General features: G+C 45.6%; 1 protein-coding gene and 1 long non-coding RNA gene across 9 annotated transcripts in view; both read right to left on the reverse strand.

The window, feature by feature from the left end:
* Window positions 1-22207, reverse strand: part of SIK3 (SIK family kinase 3) — a 243407-nt gene extending 221200 nt beyond the window's left edge. For 6 of the 8 annotated variants that reach the window (XM_070078639.2, XM_051849002.3, XM_051849016.3 and 3 more), the window contains exon 1: window positions 21897-22206. In XM_070078639.2, the coding sequence (XP_069934740.1) occupies window positions 21897-22169 (273 nt within the window). In that variant the 5' untranslated portion in view covers window positions 22170-22206. Of the gene's footprint in view, window positions 1-21896 lie in introns of all 8 variants that reach the window. The other 2 variants (XM_089312972.1, XM_008260949.5) reach the window with 1 other exon arrangement.
* LOC149128548 (uncharacterized) lies at window positions 16766-19417 on the reverse strand. The gene is made up of 3 exons (XR_016220434.1): window positions 19312-19417; window positions 19149-19202; window positions 16766-16921 (listed from the first exon to the last, which is right to left on the reverse strand). It is a non-coding gene; the product is annotated as an uncharacterized LOC149128548 (long non-coding RNA).
* Window positions 22208-27264: the final 5057 nt, after the last annotated feature.

Genomic DNA, 27264 nt, shown 5'->3' on the forward strand with positions numbered 1-27264 from the left:
GCCAGCACGAAAGAAAACAGAAAAAGCCCTGTCATACACTTTTGAGCGAATTAGCATGGCCTTATTCAGAGAGAAATTTGGCAGCATCAAAACTTTAAGCACTCATTCATTTTTTTGATCCAGGCATTAGATTTATGGTAAATTATTCTTTACAATTACTGAGAAACTGAAGGATCTATCTTCTAAAGAAGATCCTAAGATTGCATATATCATGATGGATACATTACTTTGAGGGTTTACTCTGGGGGGGTCAGATATAATAAAACTCTTGGATTTTTTAAAATTTCAAAAAAATCTAAGACTTAAGAGTCATCCAAATAGTAAATAGTACAACAGGAAACAAACGGAATAGAGAAGAAACACTAGCGGGTCAGGGCTGTGGCTAAGTGGGCTAAGCCTAGGCTAGCGGTGCCAGAATTCCACATGAGCCAGTTTGTGTCCTGGCTGCTCCACTTCTGATCCAGCTCTGCTATGGCCTGGGAAAGCAGCAGAAGATGGCCCAAGTCCTTGGATCCCTGCACTCTCATAGGAGACCTGGAAGAAGCTCCTGGCTCCTGGCTTTGGATCTGCTCAGTTCCAGCTGTTGCAGCCATCTGGGGAGTGAACCAGAGGATGGAAGAAGATGTTTCTCTCTGTCTCTCACTCTCTCTATATGCAACTTTACCTCAAATAAATAAATAAAATCCTTTAAAAAGAAAAAGAAAGAAAGAAAGAAAGAAAGAAAGAAAGAAAGAAAGAAAGAAAGAAAGAAAGAAAGAAAGAAAGAAAGAAAGAAAGAAAGAAAGAAAGAAAGAAAGAAAGAAAGAAAGAAAGAAAGAAAGAAAGAAAGAAAGAAAGAAAGAAAGAAAGAAAGAAAGAAAGAAAGAAAGAAAGAAAGAAAGAAAGAAAGAAAGAAAGAAAGAAAGAAAGAAAGAAAGAAAGGGGGCCGGCACCGCAGCTCACTAGGCTAATCCTCCGCCTTGCGGTGCCGGCACACCGGGTTCTAGTCCCGGTCGGGGCGCCGGATTCTGTCCCGGTTGCCCCTCTTCCAGGCCAGCCCTCTGCTGTGGCCAGGGAGTGCAGTGGAGGATGGCCCAGGTGCTTGGGCCCTGCACCTCATGGGAGACCAGGAGAAGCACCTGGCTCCTGCCATTGGATCAGCGCAGTGCGCCGGCCGCGGCGGCCATTGAAGGGTGAACCAACGGCAAAGGAAGACCTTTCTCTCTGTCTCTCTCTCTCTCACTGTCCACTCTGCCTGTAAAAAAAAAAGAATGTGGGCAGCGCTGTGGCACAGCAGGTTAACACCCTGGCCTGAAGAGCTAGCATCCCATACGGGCGCCGGTTCGAGACCTGGCTGCTCCTCTTCCGATCCAGCTCTCTGCTATGGCCTGGGAAAGCAGTGAAGGATAGCCCAACTCCTTGGGCCCCTGAACCTGCATGGGAGACCTGGAGGAAGCTCCTGGCATCTGGCTTCGGATCGGCACGGCTCCAGTCATTGCGGCCAATTGGGGAATGAACCATCAGATGGAGGACCTCTCTCTCTACCTCTCCTCTCTCTGTGTAACTCTAACTTTCAAATAAATAAACCTTTAAAAAAATAAAAAAGAAAGAAACACTAGCACAAGTGTGCAAACTATAAGTGTACAGAAACATTAGCTGACATATATTTGTAATTTTAAAAAACCTGAAACAACTCTAAAATTTACCAACAGGATACTATTAAATAAACTATACTACCTCCATAAAACAGAATCCTCTGTAGCCATTAAAATTATCCAACTAGGGGAGGGCACTGTGGCACAGCGGGTTAAGCTATCCTTTGGGATGCCCACATCCCATATGAGCGTGCCTGGTTTGAGTCTTGAGTCTGGCTTTCACTTCTTTTTTTTTTTTTTTTTTTTAAGATTTATTTATTTACTTGAAAGTCAGAGTTACACAGAGAGAGATGAAAAAGCAGAGAGAGAGAGAGAGAGAGAGAGAGAGAGAGAGAGAGAAAGGTCTTCCATCCGCTGGTTCACTCCACAGTTGGCCACAACAGCCGGAGCTGGGTCGACCTGAAACCAGGAGCCAGGAGCTTCTTCTGGGTCTCCCATGCAGGCACAGGGGCCCAAGGATTTGGGCCTTCTACTGCTTTCCCAGGCCATAGCAGAGAGCTGGATCGGAAGAGGAGCAGCCGGAACACAAACCAGTGCCTATATGGGACGCTGGCACTGCAGGCGGCGGCTTTACCCACCACACCACAGCACTGGCCCATCCTTCACTTCTAATCCAACTTTCTGCTAAAGCATCCTGGAAGGCAACAGTGATGGCTCAAATGCTTGGACCCCTGCAACCCACATGACAGACCAGGATGGAGTTTCTGGCTCCCAGCTCTAGCTTGGCCAGCCCTGGCTATTGCAGGCATTTGGGGAGTGAACCAATGGATGGAAGATCTTTCCCTTTCTCTCTCTCTCTCTCTCTTTCTGTCAAGCTGCCTTTCAAATAATGAAAATTAAGATTTATGAGAGAGAGGGAAAGACAGAGAGAAATCTTCCATCTGACGATTGGCTCCCTAAATGACTGCAACAAGGAGCACAAACTCCATCAGGTCACCCACATGGGTGGCAGGGGCCCAAGTATTTAGGCCATCTTCTACCGCCTTCCCAGGTATGTCAGCAGCAAGCTGGATCAGAAGCAAAGCAGCTGGGACTCAAACTGGCACTCAGATACAGAATGCCAGTATAGCAAGTGGAGACTTAAACAGCTGAGCCACAGGGCAGGCCACCTAAATAATTTTTTTTTTAATGTGATCTAATTTAGGACAAAATGTACTGACATGGAATAATGCTGGATATGTGTTAAATGAAAAAACAGTAGTAAACTGGATGTGTGGCATGATCACTTTTTAATAATCAACATACAATGTTAAGAATAAGAAAAATTCTGGTTATAAAATGTTAACGATACTTTTTCTGGCAAAAGGGAACTTCCACTTTCTTTGATATATATTTTATAAAGTTTAATTATTTTAAAAGACACATATGGGGCTGTTGCTGTGGCTTAGCGGGTAAAACTGCCACCTGCAGTGCCGGCATCCCCTATGTGTACCATTTCAAGTTCCAGCTGCTCCACTGCCAATCCAGCTCTCTGCTATGGCCTGGGAATGCAGTAGAAGATGGCCCAAGTCCTAGGGACCCTGCACCCACGTGGGAGACCAGGAAGAGACTCCTGGCTCCTGGCTTCAGATTGGCCCAGCTCCAGCCATTGCGGCCAATTAGGGAGTGAACCAGCAAATGGAAGACCTCTCTCTCTCTCTCTCTGTCTCTCTCTTTCTCTGCCTCTTCCTTTCTGTAACTTTTCCTTTCAAATAAATAAATAAATCTCTTTTGAAAAAAAGACCCATATATCAGATAAATAGACACATACATAGATGTTTTTAGAGTCTTTGAAGTCAGGAAAACTATATGAAAATGCAACAAAGGCACAGAATGAACACAGAGGAAAACAAACAATAGATCACATAATTTCAGAGTTTCTGCACAAATTCCTGCACAAACTCAGAAACTACAGAAGCAAAACTTTAAAATTTTGTGCCACAAACAAAACTATCAAGGAAGTGAAATGACAAACCGTGGAATGGAATAAAATAGTTGCACTCATATATGTAGCAAGGAATTCCTATGCAAAACATAAAGAACTCTTACAACACAACAATAAAGATAAATAACCCAATTTTCAAAACCAGCAAAGGATGCAGACAGACATTTTTCTGAAGGAGATATACAAATGGTTAAGTCAGCACATGAAAAGATAATTAACACCATCAGTCATTTAGGGAAATGCAAAATGCAAAACCACAATGTGATACCACTTCATATCCACTAAGATGGCTAAATTACAAAGAAAATAAGATTCGGATGTGGAGAAACTAGAACTCCCTACTTCTGCTAATGGAAAAATAAAGTGGAGCAGCCCCTCTGGAAAATACCTTGGTAGTTCCTCAAAAAGTTAAACATGTAGTTACCACATGCCCAAACAATTCCATTCCTAGATGAATACCCAAGAAAAATGAAAACATACCATTACACAAAAAATTTATACATGAAATGTTCACAAAAGCATTATTCTTAAGAGCCAAAAGGTGCAAACCACACAAATGTCAACTAGTTCATGAATGGATAAACAAAGTGTGGTATATCCACACAACAGAATATCAGTCAGTCAATAAAAAGAATGAAATTCAAACATATTCTACATCAATGAACCTTAAAAATATCATGGTAGGGGCCTGCATTGTGGCATATTAAGTAAAGCCATCACCGGTGGCACCAGCATCCCATATGGACAATAGTTCGAGTCCCAGCTGCTTCACTTCCAATCCAGCTCCCAGAAAATGAGCCTGGGAAAGAGCAGAAGATGGCCCAAGTGCCCAGGCCCACGCACCCACGTGGGAGACCTGAAAAAAGTCCCTAGCTCCTGGTTTCAGCCTGGCCCAGCCCTAGCCATTGCAGTCATTTGGGAAGTGAATGAGGGATGGTAGACATCTCCTTCCACCCCATAATTCTGCCTTTCAAATAAATAAAATAAAACTTTAAAAAAAAAAAGATATCATGCTAAATGACAAATCGAGAAGCAAAAGACCACATACTGTATGAGTCCATTTATAGGAAATGTCCGGAATAGGCAAATCTATACAAAGATTTACTAGTGGTTGCTGAAGGATGGGGGAGAGAGGTTGAAGAAATGAGCTTGGGTATAGCATTTCTTCTTTTCCTGTTTGTTTTTGTTTTTGAGAGACAGAGAAACACAGACTGACAGCTCCAATCCACAACAGTCAGGGCTGGGCCAAGGACAAAGCTGGGGGCCAGGAACTCAATCCAGGTCTCCCACTTGGATTGGCAGGGACCCAGTTATTTGAGCCATCACCTGGTACTTCCCAGAGTTCACATTAGCAGGAAGCTGGAATCAGAAACCAGAGGCAGACATCAAACCCAGGCACTCTAATATGGGACGCATATGTCTCAATCAGTGATCAAACTTAACCACTAGCCAAACACCTACCCCTAGTGTTTCTTTCAAGAGGAACAAAAACATTCTAAAATTTATTGCATTGTACTTGCATAACTCCAAATATGCTAAAGCAAAAATTAAATAAGGTGAATTACATGGTTTATGAACTGTACCTCAATAAAGCAGTTGAAACGCAAATAAATAAAAAAAGAAACTGGAAGCTCCATGAGGTTAAGTGATTTACACAAAGGCAAACTGCTCAGCTGTAAAAACTGGAACTAGAAACACATCCCCTGACTCCTAAACAGTGCTTAGTCATTACTACAGATTGTATCAGACAGCTGGGTTGGACCAAAAAGGTTCACCAGAGAGCTAGAAAAGCAAAAAAAAAAAAAAAAAACCCTAGCAAAAGCATTAAGAAAAGGAGGAAATATTTAGGTAGCATCACTGAAATGCAGTTTTTAAAATTTAATGTGACTCCAAAATGGATTCTTAGCCTAAATGTCTAACAACCACCAAAATGCTATAAGAGGCTGTGACTCAGTATTAACAGTGCCCCCTTTTACTAAGAGCTCAATAAGAGCAGGGCACTGGATGCAGCTGTTGACTCAATAGGAACCAGGAAAAAGAGATCCGAAGAGGCAGCAGTCTGAAATCACATGCTACTCGCCTGCATATGTCAAAGGCCAATGAGTAACATGCTTCAAACAAGTCATTTTATCCCTTAAGATTGTAAAATCCTTTAAAGAGATTCAAAAGTTCTACCCCAACATTTAATTATGTCCTAGGTTTACTAAACACATATAAGATGTCTAAGTATAATATACAAAAGTGGTGCTTCTGCAGCTGCCTTGAGCACAAAGATCATTACCAGAATACAACTACCCCATTTGACTAGAATAACAATATCACTGTTGATGTAGAAATGGAAAGTAAGCCAAGAACACGCAATCACTAAAAACATTATTGTGAGGGTTAAAAAAAATGAGCTACTAAAAAACCTCATCTATTGTCAGAACATTGCTTATGCAACATTAGAACATTCTGACAGAAGGAAAGGACAACAGGAGGCAGGAAGCAGAAAAAGAGAAGAAATCCTGCAGGTGCCCAACGAACCCTAATAAGAAACACACAGCTCTGCTTCTGCCTTCCACAATAAAAACAATTCTGTTTCTCGTGGCATGTGAACCAAGATTTCTTCTGCCAGAAACAGAAAACAACTTACTACATGAAAATGTCAGCTTGTTCCACAGAACAATATACTGGCAGTGAACAGACATAAGCCTTTTAAACTAGAGTTTGGGCTGCTTCCTCACCAAGTTTTAACATCACTGGCCCATTATCAAATTCAGTTCGGCGCATGCAAACTCTAACAAAAGTGACAAAAATACTACCCTGAAGTAAACATAACAAATAATAAAAACTCCCACAAAATATCTTGTTCTCAAATTTCTAACCACTTTGGCTTATTTGTCATTTTGAATTAACGCAGCAGCTTCCGTCACCCACCTCCGCTGAAGTAACCTGCCAAAATAATCAATGCTTCCCCTTCTCTCTATAAAACAACTTATGTCCCAAACATGAAGACTGGTCCCAACTAATAGCTACTGTCTCTCTTTTTTAAAAAAAAAAAAGATTTATTTATTTATTTGAAAGTCAGAGTTACACAGAGAGAGGAGAGGCAGAGAGAGAGAGAGAGAGAGAGAGAGAAAGAGAGAGAAAGAGAGGTCCTCCTCTGGTTCAGTCCCCAGTTGGCCACAATGGCTGGAGCTGCGCTGATCCAATGCCAGGAGCCAGGAGCTTCCTTCGGGTGCTTCCACGCGGGTGCAGGTCTGCTTTCCCAGGGCATAGCAGAGAGCTGGATTGGAAGTGGAGCAGCAGGGACTCCAACCAGCACCCATATGGGATGCCGGCACCTCAGGCGGCGGCTTTACCCACTACGCCACATCGCCGGCCCCAGCTACTATCTCTTATTCCTGGAAATTTCTGTTCCCATTACTATGTTGCATGCTTAATTATTTTTCACAAATCTACTGAGATTAGTTGCTCTTACTATACCACTTACATAATTAAATATCATGTAAACTAGTGAAAGAAAGAAAAGAAAGGCATGTTTCCATGAAAACTAAGTTGAATGATCAAAAAAACTTGGTAAATCAGATTAGCTGTGGATGAGACAATTGTAAAGGATTGAGGGAATAGGGATCATAGAAATCAAGAAGGATTTGGAATTCACATTGCTTCAAAATGCCTTTAAATTCCTCTTTTGATTTACAAAAAGGCAGAGTGATAGAAAAAGGCAGATATAGAGAGAAAGAGATCTTCCATCCACTGGTTGACTCTCCAAAGGGCAACAACCAGGCAAAGCCAGGAGCCAGGAACTCTCTCCCGGTCTCCCAACTGGGTAGCAGGGGCTCAGGTAGTTGGGGCCATCTTCCTCTGCTTTCCCAGGCACATTAGCAGGAAGCAGAATCTGAAGCGGAGGAGCCAGGACTGAAACTGGAGCTCTCATATGGGATGCTGGCATCATGCATGGCGGCTCAACCCGCTGTGCCACAATACCAGTCCCCTCTTCAGCTTTAAAAAGGGCAAACCAAAACGGGAAATTATAAGTTGGTGAAGGAATTCCAGTCAAAGCATACAAAGAAATGGCCAATGTGCTTCCTCAACAAATTTGAAAGAGAAAGAAGGCAAAGCCTGTAGTTTGAAAACAAACACATTTAAACCAAAAAAAAAAAAAAAATACATTTAATGATATTAATAAATTACTGTTAAATGCTTTAGGTAAAATAATGGTACTGTGGCTATGTTTCTTTGAAAACGAATTCTCATCTATTTAAAGATACATCCGAAATATGTACAATGAAATGGCAGTATTTCAGGATTTGCTTCAAAATCCAGGAAGAAAGGGGAAGCACAAGAAAGTACACAGATGCAAGACTGGCCATTAGTTGATAACTTTTTGAGCTGGAACAGGTTGACAGGGCTCATTATACTATTCTTTCTCCTTCTGTTAATGTTTGAAATTTTCCATAAGCAACACTTTAAAAAGATTAGTACATGTGGCTGGCACTGTGGTGCAGCAGGTAAAGCCACTGCCTGCAGTGCCAGCACCCCATGTGTGCGCCCGTTCAGGTCCCGGATGCTCCACTTCCAATCCAGTTCTCTGCTACAGCCTGGTAAAGCAGAAGAGGATGGCCCAAGCTCTTGGGCCCCTGCACCCGCGTAGGAGACCCGGAAGAGACTCCTGGCTCCTGGCTTCAGATCAGCGCAGCTCTGGCTGAACCAGCGGATGGAAGACCTCTCTCTCTCTCTGCCTCTCCTTTTCTCTGAGTGTAACTCTTTCAAATAAATAAATAAACTTTTAAACAAAAAAAATTGATGCTTACCAATAGTTCTTAATGATGAAAAAGTGCTTATGATAATTGGAGTGGGGGACAAAATAGTGTAATCTTATCTCAATTATTTAAAAATACAAAGGTAGACAACTATTGCTTCTGAATGGCAGGATTATAAATGGGTTTTCCTTCTGCTTTTTGTTTTGTATTGTTTTAAAAGATTTATTTATTTATGGGGCCAGCTCTGTGGCGCAGTGGGTTAATGCCCCGGCCTGAAGAGCCAGCATCCTTTATGGGCGCCAGTTCGAGACCCAGCTGCTCCACTTCTGATCCAGCTCTCTGCTACGGCCTGGGAAAGCAGTAGAAGATAGCCCAAGTCCTGGGGCCCCTGCACCCATATGGGGGACTCCGAAGAAGCTCCTGGCTCCCAGCTTCGGATCGGCACAGCTCCAGCCGTTGCAGCCAATTGGGGAGTGAACCATCAGATGGAAGACACCTCTCTCTCTCTCTCTCTCTCTTTCTCTCTCTACCTCTCCTCTCTCTGTGTAACTCTGACTTTCAAATAAAACTTTAAATAAATAAATAAAAGATTTAAATTTATTTGAAAGAGTTAGAGAGAGGGAGAGATAGAGATCAATCTTCCATCTGCTGGTTCACTCCCCAGATGGTTGCAATAACCATGGATGGGTCAGGCCAAAGCCAGTAGCTTCTTCCACATCTGCCACATGGGGTGCAAGGGCCCAAAACACTTGGGCCATTTTCTGCTGCTTTCCCAGCTGCAGTAGAGGGAGCTGGATCAGAAGTGGAGCAGCTATGAACCAAATCAGTGAGCATATAGGACGCCAGCGCTGAAGCGGCAGCTTAACCAACTAGAGCACAGCGCCAGCCCCTCAGCTGCCCTTTTAACTCAACCCTCTGGCTACCCTGAGAATAAAATCTGTCTTCTTGTCTTTCAGTGCCAGTTATTGCCACGTTTTGCATACACATGACACAACAAATGCTAACTGAATTACCCTTTAATGTTAAGGACCAAAGTAAACCACCAAAATTAAGGGCCAGTGTCAGGGAAGTTTCTTTGGTGGGCTGCCTTTCATTTTGTTCTGTTTTGTTTGTTAAATTAAATCACTTGGTATAAAGAAGGGAACAAGTAACTCAACAAATAGTCTGCAGTTATTTCAGGAAGTGCCAGCAGCCCAAGACAGTCTGATAAGTCACCAAATTAAGAGAGGATCCAAAAGAAGGGGCCATCAAAGAAGGATGTACTTCCATCTGAAGGAGAGAAGTTCCACTTTGCTAACGACCCTGTCTAAATACTGATGGAGACTGTGGACTCAAAAGGCTTCCATAGCCTGGGCAGCTCATGACAAGAGCCTCAGATGATCACTGACATCATAAATGAGTGTCAACTGTTAAATCAACAACAGGAGTCACTGTGCACTTACTCCCCATGTCCTTAATGAGTTGAACTATGAGAACTAACTATAAAACTTGTTTCCAAACAGTACTTTATACTGTGTGTCTGTGTGGGTGCAAATTGTGGAAATCTTTACTTAGAGTTGGTCTTCTGTATATAAAGTTAATTAAAAACGAATCTTAATGAAGAATGGGATAGGAGAGGGAGTAGGAGGTGGGACAGGAGTAGGGGTGGGAGGGTGGCTATGGGGGGAAGAACCACTACATTCCTAAAGCTGTACCTATGAAATTTGTATTCATTAAATAAAAGCTTTCTTAATTTTTTTTTTTTAAATAAAGACAGTTCAAAGTTAAAAAAAAAAAAGAGAGAGAGGGCCGGCACCGTGGCTCAACAGGCTAATCCTCTGCCTTGCGGCGCCGGCACACCGGGTTCTAGTCCAGGTCGGGGCACCGGATTCTGTCCCGGTTGCCCCTCTTCCAGGCCAGCTCTCTGCTGTGGCCAGGGAGTGCAGTGGAGGATGGCCCAAGTGCTTGGGCCCTGCACCCCATGGGAGACCAGAAGCACCTGGCTCCTGCCTTATTGGAGGGTGAACCAACGGCAAAGGAAGACCCTTCTCTGTCTGTCTCTCTCTCACAGTCCACTCTGCCTGTCAAAAAAAAAAAAAAAAGAGAGAGAGAGAGAGGATTCAAGGCAAAAGGGGAAAAAAATTACAGGCTCTGACAGGGTGATCATGTCTGTGGAGCTATCCCACAGAAGTAACCCACTTGGAAATATAAAAGAAGTTCCCATTTAAAGTAAGGAACTTGGGGACTGGTGCTGTGGCTTAGGAGGCTAAGCTTCTGCCTGTGGGGCCAGCATCCCCTGTGGGCACCAGTTTAAGTCCCAGCTGCTCTACTTCCAATCTAGCTCCCTGCTGATGGCCTGGGAAAGCAGTGGAAGATGCCTCAAGTGCTAGTGCCCCTACACCACATGGGAGACCTAGAAGAAGCTCCTGGTTCTTAGCTTCGGATAGGCCCAGCTCAGCCATTGCAGTCATTTGGGGATTGAACCAGCAGATATAAGACTTTTCTGTCTCTCCCTCTCTCTGTCTATAACTCTATCTCTTAAATAAATAAAATCTTTTTAAAAATGAAAATAAAAAAATAAAGTAAGGAACTTGAATTTAGGGCCAGTGTTGTGGTGCAGCAGGCTACGCTGCCACCTGCACTACTGGCATCCCAGTTCCAGTCCCAATTTCCAGTCCACTTCTGATCCAGCTCCTTGCTAATGCTCTGGGAAGGCAGTGGGAGATGGCCCAGTCATCCACATTGGAGACCTAGATGGAGTTCCTGTCTCCTGGCTTTGGCTTGGCCCAGCCTTAGCCATTACAGCCATTTGGGGAATAAACCAGCAAATGGAAGATCTCTCCCTCCCCCTCTCTCCCTCTCTCTGTCTCTCTCTGCATTTCAAATAAATAAATCCTTAAAAAAAAAAAAAAAAAAAAAAAAAAACTTTAAATTGCAGGATATAACACACTGAACTTCCTAATAGTGAAAGTTTGAGATATGCCAAAAATTACTTGCTCAGATATGTGAAATCTCCTTACTCAGAGAAAATTGTGAGAACAGAGTAGAAAATTACTTTTCTTTAATATCTTAACAAGAGATAAATTCTAATAAGCAAAATCTGAGATGTATTAAGTGTAGAAAAATAAACAGCTTTTTTTATTTTCTATATATTCATTCACTCCAAGATTACGTACAAACATATAGGTATAGCAAACAATAGATTAAAATCCCTGCCCTCAGAGTTTACATTAAATTATCACAGTGTGCCATCCTATATCATGAAATGTAAGTTTGATTTTTTTAAGTGAAATGATTTTTAGAAATTTCAAATATATCAAATTCAATAAAATAAACAGAATGTAGTGCATGGGCTGACCCAGAGAAGCCCTTAATAAATGTTTGTGAAACAAAATTAAGAAATTGTGTAGCTGAGCTATTAGGGGGGCACAAAGACTTCACTGGATACTCCTTCACACCTTTTAAGTTTTGTGCCGTATTCCATCTATTTCTATTTCTTGTTTAAGAGGCAGAGATGGGAACAGAGAGCTCCAATCATTATTTCACTCCTCAAACGCCCACAACAGCCATGGAGACCAAACCCTGGGCCCAGATACCCAATCCAGGTTTCCCGTAGGGTGGCAAAGACTCAGTCACCTGACCCATTACCACTGCCCAGGTTCCATACTGGCAGGAAGCCGGAGTTAGGAGGCAAAGCTGGGTATCAACCTAGGTAGTCTGATGTGGGACATGGGCATCCCTGCCAGCATCTCAACCACAAAGCCAAATGTCTCATATTTATTTTTATAAATAATTTTTTTTGACAGGCAGAGTGGACAGTGAGAGAGAGAGACAGAGAGAAAGGTCTTCCTTTTGCCGTTGGTTCACCCTCCAATGGCCACTGCGGCCAGCGCGCTGCAGCCAGCGCACCGTGCTGATCCGAAGGCAGGAGCCAGGTGCTTCTCCTGGTCTCCCATGGGGTGCAGGGCCCAAGCACTTGGGCCATCCTCCACTGCACTCCCGGGCCACAGCAGAGAGCTGGCCTGGAAGAGGGGCAACCGGGACAGAATCCGGTGCCCCGACCGGGACTAGAACCTGGTGTGCTGGTGCCGCAAGGCGGAGGATTAGCCTAGTGAGTCGCGGCGCCGGCCTATAAATAATTTTTTAAAAGCTTATTGGATGGGGGCCGGCGCTGTGGTGTAGCAGGTAACACTGCCACCTGAAGTGCTGACATCCCATGTGGGCACCAGTTTGAGTTCTGGCTGCTCCACTTCTAATCCAGCTCTCTGCTGTGGCCAGGGAAATCAGTGGAAGATGGCCCAAGTCCTTGGGCCCCTGTACCCGCGTAGGAGACCTACAAGAAGCTCCTGGCTTCAGATCGGCCCAGCTCTGGCCACTGTGACCATTTGGGGAGTGAACCACCAGATGGAAGACCTCTACTTCTACCTCTACCTCTGCTTCTGTGTAACTCTTTCAAATAAAGAAATAAATCTCCTTCTCTCTCTCTGCCTCTCCTTCTCTCTATGTAACTCTTTCAAATAAATAAGTAAATTTTTTAAAAAGGCAGGGGAAGGGAAGGCGGTATGGTGGTGTAGCAGTAAAACCACTGCCTGCAGTGCAGGCATCCCATATGGGTGCCAGTTCAAGACCCGGATGTTCCACTTCTGATCCAGATCTCTGCTATGGCCTGGGAAAGCAGTAGAAGATGGCCCAAGGCCATATGGGAGAACTGGAAGAAGCTTTTGGCTCCTGGCTTCAGATCAGAACAGCTCCAGCCGTTGCAGCCAATTGGGCAGTGAACCTCTCTCTCTCTCTCTGACTCTCCTCTCTCTGTGTAACTCTGACTTTCAAATAAATAAATAAATCTTTTTTCTTAATTTATTTATTTATTTTTTTGACAGGCAGAGTGGACAGTGACAGAGAGAGAGACAGAGAGAAAGGTCTTCCTTTTGCCGTTGGTTCACCCTCCAATGGCCGCTGCGGCCGGCGCGCTGCTGCCGGCGCATCGCGCTGATCCGAAGGCAGGAACCAGGGGCTTATCCTGGTCTCCCATGCAGGTGCAGGGCCCAAGCACTTGGGCCATCCTCCACTGCACTCCCTGGCCACAGCAGAGAGCTGGCCTGGAAGAGGGGCAACCCGGACAGAATCCGGCACCCCGACCAGGACTAGAACCTGGTGTGCCGGCGCCGCAAGGCGGAGGATTAGCCTGGTGAGCCGCGGCGCCGGCCTAATTTTTTTTTTATAATAAATCTTTTTTAAAAAAAAAAGAAAGAAATCTCCAAAAAAAAAAACTTATTGGATGGACAGACAGAGAGATAGCTGGAATGGATAAAAATTTTCTTCTCCACAAATATTTAGTCTCAAGAAATGTGTGGTTAGCTAACCTACATTTTCACATGCAGTTCTTCTGGGGAAAGCGCTAAGAAGGAAAGCATACTGTAGGTAAGCATGTGCTGGAGAAGAAACTAGGCAAAAATGTCACGATTTCTCAGAGGTTCCTAATCAAAACCTAAAATAACTAGTCACAAGTATGCAATTGAGTAAGGCCAGCCCACAGAGACAAGCTTAAGCAGCCAATAGGTCTGCTTCTCCTTTCTTTTCAGTTTCTGGGAAATGTGGCTACGTATTCACAATGTGATACCTAGTCCTTTGGAAAGCCTAACTCTGAGATGGAAGTATTTCTCAGTGGCCACAGAATCCATGTCTACTGTGAATCACATACCTGCCAAACAGAAACATGTTCCTAACATAACTTCATGATGGCTCATTCAACAGTTTTGGACTAGCCGATGGGATTCTATTCTTAACGGTCTTTCAAATTAATGTGGCCAAGACTGCTGAGGCTTCTCAAAGACATTAAGCCATTTACTTAGCTATGATTTATTACATTAGGACAAAAGCCCATGAGAATGCATATGATTTTCATCCTTTGAATATTATCGGTCAACTGCAAGACAATAGGACTATACTATTATGTCAGTAAGGTACCAAGCTACTCCCTAATAGGAGGATCCAGGGACTCACTTGATAGGGGAGGTCATTTATCTGGGGGAGGGGTGCAGTTCTCAGACCAGAAATTTGAACCAAATTTATAGGAACCCTAAATAAATGATTCTCTTGGTCCTCATCTGTGTTCAAGGTATATATCTAGGTATCCAGTTCTCTTAACAAGTTATAAGATGGTACCATCCCTGGAAACTGGTAGTGATCTGGTAAGTGAAAAGCCCACCTAAGAAAGGTACCTTCAAATGTAGATCAGACCAAGCCAACAGAGCAAAAATATTAATCACCCATATTCCCTGGGAGTGAGTTGGATATACCGACATAAGAAAATTATATAAGGTAGACTATTTTAATGGTCCCTGCATTTGGTTTATTGCATCTCCTTTTTTACTTACTTTGTATCTCACTCCTGTTAAGGGAGCACCAAGGGGAATTTGAGTAGGAAATTTAAAAACAAAGCAGTGGTAGGTAAGTGACACAATGCTAAAGGACAAGTAAAATACAGTGTTGATATATTTACTCTTCTTTCCTACTTATGCATGTCTCCTCTCACTATGGCATCTCACTTGTGGAGTCTGTTTTAATAGAAAGGATATAAATATTTCACACTTTAACTGGTAGGAGTATCTTGTTTCTCTAATAAAAGAGCAGGGTTCAGAGGGCAAGAGCAATGTTTTCTATGACTGGAGGAATCAAGGTAGAATCAACTAGGAGTACAGATGCATAGATTCTTTAAAAAAAAAAAAAGATTTATTTATTTTTGAAAGTCAGAGTTACACAGAGAGGAGGAGAGGCAGAGAGAGAGAGAGGTCTTCCATCCACTGGTTCACTCCCCAGATGGTTGCAAAGGCTGGAGCTGCACCGATCCAAAGCCAGGAGCCAGGAACTTCTGGGTCCCCAACACAGGTGCAGGGGTCCAAGGCCTTGGGCCATCCTCCACTGCTTTACCAGGCCACAGCAGAGAGCTGGTCCAGAAGAGGAGCAGCCGGGTCTCGAATCGGCACCCATATGGTATGCCGGTACTTCAGGCCAGGGCATTAACCCACTGCACCACAACGCCAGCCCAAATCGCTAGGTTTTTTTTTTGTTTGTTTGTTTGTTTGTTTTTTGTTGTTGTTGTTGTTGTTGTTGACAGGCAGAGTGGACAGTGAGAGAGAGAGAGAGACAGAGAGAAAGGTCTTCCTTTGCCGTTGGTTCACCCTCCAATGGCCACCGTGGCCGGTGTGCTGCGGCCGGCGCACCACGCTGATCTGATGGCAGGAGCCAGGTTCTTATCCTGGTCTCCCATGGGGTGCAGGGCCCAAGCTCTTGGGCCATCTCCACTGCACTCCCAGACCACAGCAGAGAGCTGGCCTGGAAGAGGGGCAACCGGGACAGAATCCAGCGCCCCAACCGGGACTAGAACCCGGTGTGGCGGCGCCGCAAGGCGGAGGATTAGCCTAGTGAGCCGCGGCACTGGTCCAGATGCCTAGATTCTAATTTCAGCTACCCCACTAGCTAGAGGACTCTGGGAAAATGAGGGTGTGGGGAGACATACAAGAAAACCATGAATCTGGTAGATAATTGCTCTAAAAAACTTCAATGGTCCCTTAAAACCTGAGAGTCTAAATTTTATAAAATTCACATTTCCAAACTCTAGAAAAGAGTTGGAACAGAACATCTCTATTTCTATACTGTGCAGAATAAATCAATAAATATTTGTTGGTTGATCATGTTTAATTTATGTGCAAAATGTATGGCATTCTCTTTATCCTGTTAAAATCGAACACCTCCCTTCTCAAGATATCTAACGGAACAAGTTCTCTTGCTCTGTATCATAAAACAATCAGCCTGAATTTTTTTCGTTTTATTTACTTCTTTGAAAGAGAGAGAGAACAGAGAGAATTTCCATCCACTGGTTCACTCCCTCAAATGCCCACAGTGGCCAGGGACTGAAGCCACAAGTCAGGAATACAATTCAGGTCTTCCCTGTGGATTACAGGAATGAAACTAATGGAGCAATCACCACCGCTTCCCAGGGTCTGCATTTACAGGAAGCTGGAGTCAGAAGCAGGAACCAGGAACTAAACCTAGGTATTCCCATGTGGAACACAAGCATCTTAACCACTAGGCCAAAAGCCCAACCCCGGCATCAGTTTTTAAAGGCATCTATCAGTTGATATCAGTGCTCTATTTTGATATCCTATGATGTTGATCCCGTTTCATACCCAATTCCATAAAATGGTCCATAAGATCTGAAATCTGGCCCCTATCTGACTTCATCCTTATCACTCTCCCCCTAGTTCACTAAGGCACCATGACCTTGGGTCTGATCTTTTGATAAACCAAGTTCATTCTGCCCCAAGGCCTTTGCATTGACCATTCCTTTTGGATGGAATGTCCTGTCTTCTGGGTCTTCCCAGGATGATTTTTTTCTCACCATTGAGGCCTGGGGTCAAACATCACCATCTTGGAAGGCCTTCTCTGACCACCCTATCTGAATCAGCACCCCCTCCAGATAGTCTCTGGCACTTTTATTTTCTTCATATGTATGAAGGCATGGGTTTTTTGGTAATATATCTCTTATGTATCCGCTCCTATTAGAAAATAAGCTCCAGGAAGACAGGTGCTTGTCTGTTTTGTTCATCCAGTGTACTGCAGGACCTAGAAAAAATCTGACAAAAAAAAAAAACTGCACTCAGTATATATGTGTTAAATTAATGAATGGATAAGGGAAAGGTTCCATTTCTGAAGATGTTGGCTCTGCTAAGTAGAGAGCATTTCTTTTTTTTTTTTTCTTCAAAACACCTATTTTGTTCTCCTTTATGCCATGAACTATAAAACATTAGCCAGATTGATGCTTGGAAAATGAAAACAGCACTTCTGGCACAGAAATAACTAGTATGGGCACCTCTGGCTTGAGCCAGATCTACGACTTTCTAGGGAGCTGGCACCAAAGCCAGAATGTTAAAATAAACACCTTTGATACTGAAAGTGGAATGCTGGTCAGTCTTGGCTCTTTAAAAAGTTTACACAAAGTTAGTAACCCCATCACAGCTAAATCAAAACAAATTTGGTCATCTTTTAACAGTCACTTCTAGATTGACTAAAGAGGAGACTATTTTCCACAAATGTCTCTAATGTAAAACTTGCTTTCAATTTCTTTCTGACATAATCCTCTCTTCTATTTCCCAATGAATCTTGTTTTCAGCTTTCTAATGGGCATAAGCATCATCTCATCTGCAACACTGAACTCTTCCTTAGAGTAAAAATAATGCTTTCAGTTCACTTTGAGTTGTTGGAAATGAGTTTGCACTAAAAACCAGACAGCACACAGATGTGTCCTCACTGATCAAATCTGGAACAGGGTCATAGAGCACAATGTTTCTCTGCACAATATTTAAAGTTAAGAATCCTGACCTTTGCCTTCTAAGTAGCACTCTCACAGGCAAGTGCGAATGTGTCCTGATAGTCTACACATTCTCCACTGGATTTAAGTTGATTCTCTGGAAAAGACTTTCAAACACACTCTTTCATCATCAATGTGACAAAAATTAGTTACACAAAACACACTGAAAATTCAAAGCAGCTGAATGGAAGAGTCAGGGTTAGTCACAGTTTTCATTAGATAAGGCTCATAACTTTTTTAGGAAAAAGAAAAAAAGAATTTAGTGAAAAACTATGTCTTAAAATGTCAATGCCATGTGATTAGCCAGCCCATACCCCACAGGAATTCAACACAACTACTTCAAAGTGGCACCTGAAATAGTGGCAAACTCCTTTTTTTTTTTTTAACCATGAAAACATATCATCAAGATGGAATCTATCTACACAAAACTGATGACGTATGCATTGATGAACTGTTCCCAAGAGGTAAAAAGCAAAAAAGAGGGCCTATGTCTTACTCAGCTTTCTTACTCTAACACCTGATGACGATGGTGATAATCACAAAGATCACACTTCTTCCATGTCTTACTATGTGCCTGACCTGTCCTAAGAGCTTGCAGTGTATCATCTTATGTAACCTTCCTAAGACCCAAATCTGTCAGGTGAATACTATTTTACAGGTGAGGAAATGCAAGCGTGGAGAAGTTAGATAACTTCTCATGGTCCAAGATCAACCAATTGTGAAGCAGAAGAGGATTCAAGCCACGAAATCTTATATAAAGCTGAAGCTATTAACACAAACTAGTAATAGGTAAGTGAAATATATTTGTTGTTTAAAAGTATTTGACCAAAGGCTTTTATCGTCATGCACACTTTTTAAAAAGCAAGCAAAATATACATACATATCATGTCTTTGTTCCCACTCATCTAATCAGTGAAGGTATCATTAGGCACACGCAACAGACTATAAGCAAGCTGAGAACAGAAAACCTATTTTTAAAATTTCTTTAATGCTTTATAGTTTTATTCAAAAATAACAGAGCCAAAAAGTCTCAGGCTAAGGCTCCTTCAAAGGAAAAGGAAATCAAAGCAGGTAGGACAAAGACGGTCAGGGTGAGCTGCTGACCAAAGTATGTCCCAGATGAATATTCTCCCCTGTTAACTGTTCTGCAGTGACGCCCTAGCACTGCAGTGCTGCCAATATGAAGTCTGAGCTCATGAGGACCGTGCTGCAAAAACCAGAGGAAAATATTTCCTTTTCTCTGCTGATATTATTCATAACAGGGTCCTACTACAGGAGGTTTGAGAGCTCTCTGAATTTGGGAAAAAGCCAACTAAACCACTTATTGTTGGATAGGGTGCAGTAGCTTAGTCAATAAATGCAGTTTATTTTAGCCCTTAGTCCTTGGAATGGTTAGTGTCTGTTAGAAAAGGCGATCATAAATATTTCTCTGATGCTGAGAAAACATCCATTGCCTAACCTCCTTTGGCCAACGCAAGTATCATCTGAATTACCTTGAGTCTGACTGCTATATACAGTTATACGAAAAACTCAGACCATTCCGTGAGCTACAGAGGAAAAAAGAAAAAGAAAATCACACACTTCTAAGACAGAATTTTAAAAATGATACATTCTGGAAAGAGATGGGAAAAAAATTACTCTTTGGTGTCAACTGACCTTTCTGCAGAAGATAAATGCTGCATGGGGAGAAAAATCTACCTGAGTAACGGAGCAGCAGCTTCGGCAACTTCTAGTACCTAGGCACCTTCCCTGCCATTATATAACCAAACCATGGCCTAAATAGGCCATCGTACTGTATGTCAACAGCTGTTAGGCACATCCAAGTTGTCAGCATTTGAGAACCCCTTCCAAAGTGGATTCAGATAAGCAGGGAGCAGGCCAAAATATGTTCACCCTGCACACAGAGCCCATGACAACTCCTTATGAATTAAGCTTCACTCCCTGTCCTCAGAGTAATTCAGAGAGCAAGAGATAGGGTACTTGTAACTGTAACTAGGAAATTGCACACTGTTACAGAAACACAAATGAATGCTGGTGTGGTCTCTTCACACATGCAACTCATTGTCCAAGCCATTGCAGTCTCATTCAAGACTCTGAATATTTCCATACATAGGATTGCACAACTGCACACCACAAATGATCAAAGATAAAAACCAACATAAACAGTGACACCCGTTTATAAACAAGCCAACGTTTAAAGTTCTGCAGTCCTAAAGGATACCAAAACTCTCAGTTGAAGAAATAGGCCTCCTCTCCCCCAACCCCCAAACACACACACAGGAAAATTAGAAAGCGGGCAGACCAGCCATAATTAGGTACTGGCTTTGCTGACTACTGAAGACAGAAATGTCTCTTTTGTATATAAAGCCAAGAATCAACTGTTTGCAATTACATTTACAAAAACACTCAACCCTGTCTGTCATAGATTTTTTAATCAATATTTTGATGTATCCAAGGGCTAGAAGATTCAAAATTCTTTAAATCACAGAGACCATAAGCCACACAACCAATTAAGTTCACGGAGTCCATCCCCCAGAGGTCAGAGCAAAATAATCACAGGAGCACAATGTGATTGCTTAGTGGAGGGGGTGGGGAAAATATCAAAACAAGGAACAAGGCACACTGTTTGTAAATAGAAGTTTGGCTTGGCTAACAGTAAATGGGACTGGCAACAGTGGGGGGTGAAGAGATCCACTCATCTTGGGAGTCTGCTCCCCTCCAGGGTGGTCAGGGATCCCTGGACTTTGGTATATCTCATTCAGCTCTGACCTGCAAACTAGAGGCCTTCTGATAAAAACTGACCCCCACCCTCCAGAAGAAAAAAAAAAAAACTGAAGGGGCCCTCCTGAGGAAGTGAAACTGACCAATCAATGTGCCACAGCCACCCTCCCTGCCACCCTGGTAAGAAAGGCCCCTTGTAGTCTTTGACAGAAGGAGGGGGGGGAAGGAACTTCAAGGTTGCAAGAGAGCAGGAGAGAAGGCCTAAATAAGTCACTGGCCTCTGAAAACAAGTGATTGCCATAAAAGCCAAAATAACAAGGCAGGTCGTGATAACCAGAGGCTGGGCTGAGGGGAACTGATGTGGCTTTGGTAGGAAACAGCAGCAGCCATCGGCTCCTTCAGCCGTCAGGTTGAGGGAAAACACAACTGCAGTTTTCAATATATGAATGACTACATGAAAAGTATTCATTCAAGTGCGATACCGAGCAAAGAAAAGGTGCAGCTAAGATGGGCTTTGTGGGTTCCACCAAAACCGAAAGATGCCTCCTGATGTCAACACTACCAATGAAGAAAGTACTGGCAGTGTTTCCATCAAACACGCAATTTCTCATGTATACATACATGGCTTCCTAACTGACCTTGGCCAATTTCACCACTCCGGCTCCAAGAATCCCTGGGGAACCTAAGGGCCCACGGAATGGGATCCTCCCGCGACTAGTTCCTCAGTCGCAAGCTTTCCCAAGCCACTGAAAGCCCACCCTAGGTTCTACAAAGCCCACAGCTCCCGACCCTCCAACAACTAAAAATAACCAGCAACCCAGCGCTCCCCAATGGTTTAACCCCTGATTTCCCAGGGCCACCGGAGACCTGCCCGCCTCCCCCTTCCCCTCGGGTCGCTCTCCCCGGACCCCTTCCTAGGGACAAGAAAACAATTGTCCTCCTGGCCCCATTTTCTGCACGGCTCCTTGCAACAGCCGTGTCCCCCCAAAGGCCCCCACGGGCCCCCTCTCTGCAGCCTCGGAGGAGCCAACGCGCGCTCCCACCTCTGGCACCAGGTGCCAGGCTCCGCGTCGCGCCCTGGACCCTGCACCGCTACGCGGCCGGCCTCGCTCTCCTCCGAGCCGGTCTGCCAGTCCGGCCCCCGTCTTCCCCATCCTCCTGGCCACACTTCACACGCCCCTGCTCTCACTCCCCAGGATTTCCTAACCGCTGGTTCCACACTCCTGTGGGCTTCCAGTCGCCCGGCCCCGGAGAGTTCCAGCCCCTTCTTTCCAGCCAGCCGCCCACCGCCCCCTACAGCGCCCGGCCGACCCTCCCCACGCCTGCCCCTCAGCCCCTCTCTCGGGAGCCCGTGTTTCCCACCGCCTCACGCAGCCCCGAGCCGTGCCCCGGCTCCCCAACGCTCCCCGACACGCCGAGCCCAGCTCGCGGCGCCCGCCGCTCAGCCGGGGGGTCGCGGGTCGCCCCGATCGTCCCGGGCCGCGCCGCCCCTCAGCCGCCCGATCCCGCGGCGCCGGTACCTTGGCCTTGGTGACGAGGTGCGTGGCCCGCTTGACCACGGCGAAGTTGCCCTTGCCGATGGTGCGGTCGATCTCGTAGTAGCCGATGCGAGCGGGCATCGGCCCGCGGGAGGCCGGGGCTGAGGGACGCGGCGGGCCGGCCGACGGGGGCACAGCGGCGGGGGCAGCCGGGGGCCCCGGGGCAGGCGGAGGCAGCAGGCGGCCCGCCGGCCCGGCTCCCCCCGCTCCGGCCCCGGCAGCCCCGCCAGCTCCGCTCGCCGCCGCCGCCGCCATCTTGTTGTGCAGTGAAACCTCCGGGGCCGCGGGGAGCCGGCTGGGGGGGAGGGGGCACGGGGGGGGCGGGAAAAGGAGGGGGGCCCGACGGACGTCACTCCGGGAGGCGGAGCGCCCGCGCGCCGGGCGCCCGGCGCCATGGCAACCGCTCGTCACGTGCCGACGCGCGTCACTGCCCAGAGCCATGGCAACCGTGACCTCACCGGGGAGCTCGACCTTCCCGCCTGGGCCCGGGTTCCTTGGGTGCCGGCTCCAGGGTGCCCCCCTCCGGGGAGCAGGCAGAGGGAACCTCAATCTGGAGGCTTTCCGCAGCGCTGCCCGCCTGCGGGAGCCTGACGCCCGACCCGCAGCCAAGTCCCGCCGTGCCTGGAAGGGCCAATGTGACCCCGACGGTGACCTCTGTCCCAGTTCAACCGCCACCAACCTCCCTTAAAGCAAAAGTACTTCCTCATCACCAAAAATACCAGCCTTGTCCCACTTTAGCCCCTGAGGCCACAAAGGCAGGAATAGCGAGGGTATTTAAGCAACTGTAACCAAGTTGGTAGCAAGGCAGGGGAGTTGTTTGGTAAAATTCCTTCCTCTTACAAAATCCAGCTCGCCCTGTGCGATCAATCGCGTTATCACTAAATATAGAGGGAAACCAGGATTTGCGTTTTCAAGGGCGGAGAAATCAGCCCAAATACGCACTCCAGTCCCGGGGTGGGTGAGGGCCAGGGAGGGTGTACGTCATTTTCCTTCCTACCACCCCCATCCCTGAACAGTTCTATAGCTACGTGTCTGTCAGTGTCTGCACGCTCTTGTTAACCCTGACGAAGCAGTGGTGCATTGTCTGGTAAGCCACGTCATCTTTAAAGACTAGCACGGTCTGTTGGGCAAAACACGTAAGTAAATAATAGAATTTAAAATTCCATCCATACTAGTAACTCTCCAAGGACATTAAAGGTGATCGGCTCTGTAACTTCAGCAATAAAACTCCTATCCCTTCTTCCCTCTGACATTCCACAGCCTCCGCTGGCTCCCAGGCTGCTCCTCCCCCCCCCCCCCCTTTCTTAAGTAGATACACTTAGCTGCTTAAGGTGGGAGTGAAGGGGAGGGGAAGTGGGCGGTCAATATGAAGACGGTGTTCCCGCAGGCTAAGGAGGTGGAGGGAGGATTGTTGAAATGTGATTCCTGCACTCTATACTGATCCATTGCACTGTCTTTTGCAACCCTGGAACCATACTGTCAGGTCACTGCATGTACAATGTTAAAAACCGAAACCTACAGGGTTGCATATGTGTGAGAGGGAGCACAGGTGTGTATACTCTGCAACCAGGGAACATTTCCTGGTGCTTTGATTCCCCATCTGACTTTGAGACTAGGGTGGGACAGAAGTGGTGGCTGTTCCAAATTGCCAGCACACTTAACACTAATTACCTTATTTAAAAGATATATTGATTGTATGTGAAAGGCAGAGTTACAGAGAAAAGAGAGACAGAGAGAGATCTTCCATCCACTGGTTCACTCCCCAAATGGCCACAAGAGCCAGGGCTTCTTCCAGGTCTCCCACGTGGGTGCAAGGGCCCAGGCAATTGAGTTATCTGCTGCTGTTTTCCCAGGCACACTAGCAGGGAGCTGGATCAGAAGTGGAACAGCCAGGACTCGAACTGGTGCCCATATGGGATGCCAGTGTCAGTCACCAGCTCCTAATTGGCTTCTTCACTAACAAATAAGGATAAGGTTGAAGAGGACCTCGACTTCCTGCACTGATCATCAGCTGAACACATTCAACACCAGATAAATGGGGTGTGGCCAGCCACTCCTACACTTTCTGGGCCTTACCTGCCTCTCTCAGGGACTACAGCTTTGGCATCCCAGGCCTGTTTTACCTTTATTTTTTATTCATTTATTTGTTTTTTTGACAGGCAGATTTAGACAGTGAGAGAGAGAGACAGAGAGAAGGGTCTTCCTTCCATTGATTCACCCCCCAAATGGCCGCTACAGCTGGCGCGATGCGCTGATCCAAAGCCAGGAGCCAGGTGCTTCTCCTGGTCTCCCATGGGGTGCAGGACCCAAGCACTTGGGCCATCCTCCACTGCCTTCCCGGGCCACAGCAGAGAGCTGGACTGGAAAAGGAGCAACCGAGACAGAATCCGGCACCCCGACCGGGACTAGAACCCGGGGTACCGGCGCCGCAGGCAGAGGATTAGCCTAGTGAGCCACGGCGCCGGCTACATTTTACTTTCTCACTGTTTCGGTGGGGTGGGGGGGGACTCAACAACAGCAACCTTATCTTTCACTCTGGAGGCTGCAGAACTGAAGCCCTGCTCCCAAGTGACTTTGCACTCACAGAGCATTCCTCCACTCACAGACAGTTGAATGACAAGTACGACAATGTGTGCCTCTCTTTCATCAAAAAACAAAACAATAAGGAGGACCTAGAAAATGGAGTACTGGTCCAAGTTCCAAAGAGAAGAGGCAAATCAGCCTTGTCCCCTGATCTTGACCGGAGTGCATACCATGTGCTGTGCATTATACCATTTATGCTCCCTGGCTGCATGCATTCAGGTTAGTAGATGGTACGTCCAAGTTGTGTGCCTGCTGGAGAGCTCCCCGAAGAGTCTTCTTGGGTGGAAAGAATATAGAAAATTGAGAAGGAGACTAATCAGAGATGATTGGGGAAGAAAGGAAAATAGTTCAGATGTATAGATTTGATGTTTGTACATTTATTTGAGAGACAGAGACAGACAGCTCCCGTCTATTGGTTCCCCAGGTGGGGCAGGTCTGCATTAGCAGGAAGCAGGAGCCAGCGCCAGGAATGGAACTCAGCCACTCCAATATGGAATATGGGCATCTTAATCCAGTGTCTTAACTGCTAGGCCAAATGTCTGCCCCTAGATATATATATATTTAATAAAGATTTATTGAGTACCACAATTTAAATTAGGTTTGAGAAGAGCTCATATTCAATAACAGTAGCAATTTCTCAGGCACTATGCTAAACAGTTTCCATATCTGAACTCACTTAAATCCTTACCACAACTCTATGAGGTAGGTTATATAATTTTTAAATATTATATATATTTATTTATTTGAAAGGCAGAGTTACACAGAGAGAGAGGGAAAGATATCTTCCATTCTCTGGATCACTCCCCAAATGGTTGCAACGGCCAGCATTGGGTGGAGCCTGGAACTCCATCACAGTGTCTCACAAGGGTACAGGGACTCAAGCACTCAGGCCATCTTCTGCTGTTTTCCTACATGCATTAGCAAGGAGCTGTATGGGAAATAGAGCAGCCAGGACTTGAACCAACGTCCATATGGGGACACTTTCCCCAAGGTGGATTGTACACACTTTTTTTTTTTTTTAATATTTATTTATTTACTTGAAAGAGTTACACAGAGAGAGGAGAGGCAGTGAAAGGCAGAGAGAGAGGTCTACCATCCGCTGGTTGGTTCACTCCCCAGATGGCCACAACGGCCAGAGCTGTGACAATCCGAAGTCAGGAGCCAGAACTTCTTCCAGGCCTCCCACGCGGGTACAGGGGCCCAAGCACTTGGGCTATCTTCTACTGCTTTCCCAGGCCATAGCAGAGAGCTGGATCAGAAGTAAAGCAGCCGGGACTCGAAAGAGCGCCCATATGGGATGCTGGCATTGCAGGCAGCAGCTTTACCCACTATGCTATGGCGCCGGCCCCCACCCATTTTGCTAAGGGTGGGGTTAAGGGAATTGGCTAAAGTCATGGTTCAAGCCAAGGAAGCCTTCATCTGGAGCCTGAGATCTCCACTCGTTGTAGCACAGTCCCTCGAAGGTAGAAGCCAGAGGGAAAAGAAGCCCAGGGTGACTGAGCTCAGTTTGGACCCAGGGAAGGAGCAGACTTAGGGAGTTTTGTTTTATTTTTAAGATTTACTTCATTTGTTTGAAAGGCAGAGTTACAGAGAGAGAGAGAGAGAGAGAGAGATCTTCCATCTGCTCATTCACTCCCCAAATGACTGCAATGGCCAGGGCTGGGCCAGGCCTAATCCAGGATCTTCTTCAGGGTCTCCCACATGGGAGCAGGGGCCATCTTCCGCTGCCTTCCCAGGCCATCGGCAGGGACCTGGATCAGAAGTGGAGCAGCTGGGACTCGAACCAGCGCCCATATGAGATGCTGTGTAGCAGGCAGCAGTTTAACCGGCTATGCCACAGTGCTGACCCCTATAAAGTTCTTAAAAGCAGAGCAGAACAGGTAGCTGAAGCATGTGAATGAAACAGACTGCAAGGATGAACGAAGTAGCTGTGATCACTTCACTTGCAAGTACAGCCCCTGAAGAGACTCTGCTTATTATGTAGGAGTATCACAGGCTAGCAGGTGTGTTCCTGCCCTGCTGCAAAGGAGAGGCTCCAGAGCCGAATTCCTGGACCCCGGGCAGTCCAAGGTGAAAGCAGACAGTTAGCTACCAGCTCATCAATCAGCCACCAGCTCCAACACCTCCCTTCTGAGAAAGCAAAAGATAGATTCAAAGATGAAAAGGAGACATTTTCCAGGTGAATACTATTGTGTCTTGTTTCTAGAACTGGAAAACAGCCAAGGCGTTTTTTTTTTTTTTAAAGAGTTAATTATTTATTTATATGGGAGGCAGAGTTACAGATATAGAGAGGAAGAGACAGAGAGAGGTCTTCCATCTGCTGGTTCACTCCCCAAATGGCTACAACGGCTGGAGCTGGGTCCATCTGAAGGCAGGAACTAGGAGCTTTTTCCAGGTCTCCCACGTGAGTTCAGGGGCCTAAGCACTTGAGCCATCTTCCCGTCTTCCCAGGCACACCAGCAGGGAGCTAGATCAAAAGGGGAGCAACGGGGACTTGAACTGGCTCCCATAGGGGATGCTGGTACCACAGGCAGAGGCTTAACTTACTATGCCACAGCACCAGCCCCACCAAGGCATTCTTGAAGGAGATGATGGAATCTTGGAGATTTCTAGAAGTGATACAAAAACTTCTTAGGACCTAAGTTCTGTCCTGAGAGTGATATAAGCAGTAGAATGTAACTCTTTAATGATTTTAAAGGCCTGCTTAGCCTGTCAGCAGCAATTGCAAAGAACACTGCAGCCTCACGATATTGCTCCATGGACTCTC

This window comes from Oryctolagus cuniculus, chromosome 1 (assembly GCF_051225735.1).
Source record: "Oryctolagus cuniculus isolate XC-2025 breed Fujian yellow rabbit chromosome 1, ASM5122573v1, whole genome shotgun sequence".
NCBI lineage: Eukaryota > Metazoa > Chordata > Mammalia > Lagomorpha > Leporidae > Oryctolagus > Oryctolagus cuniculus.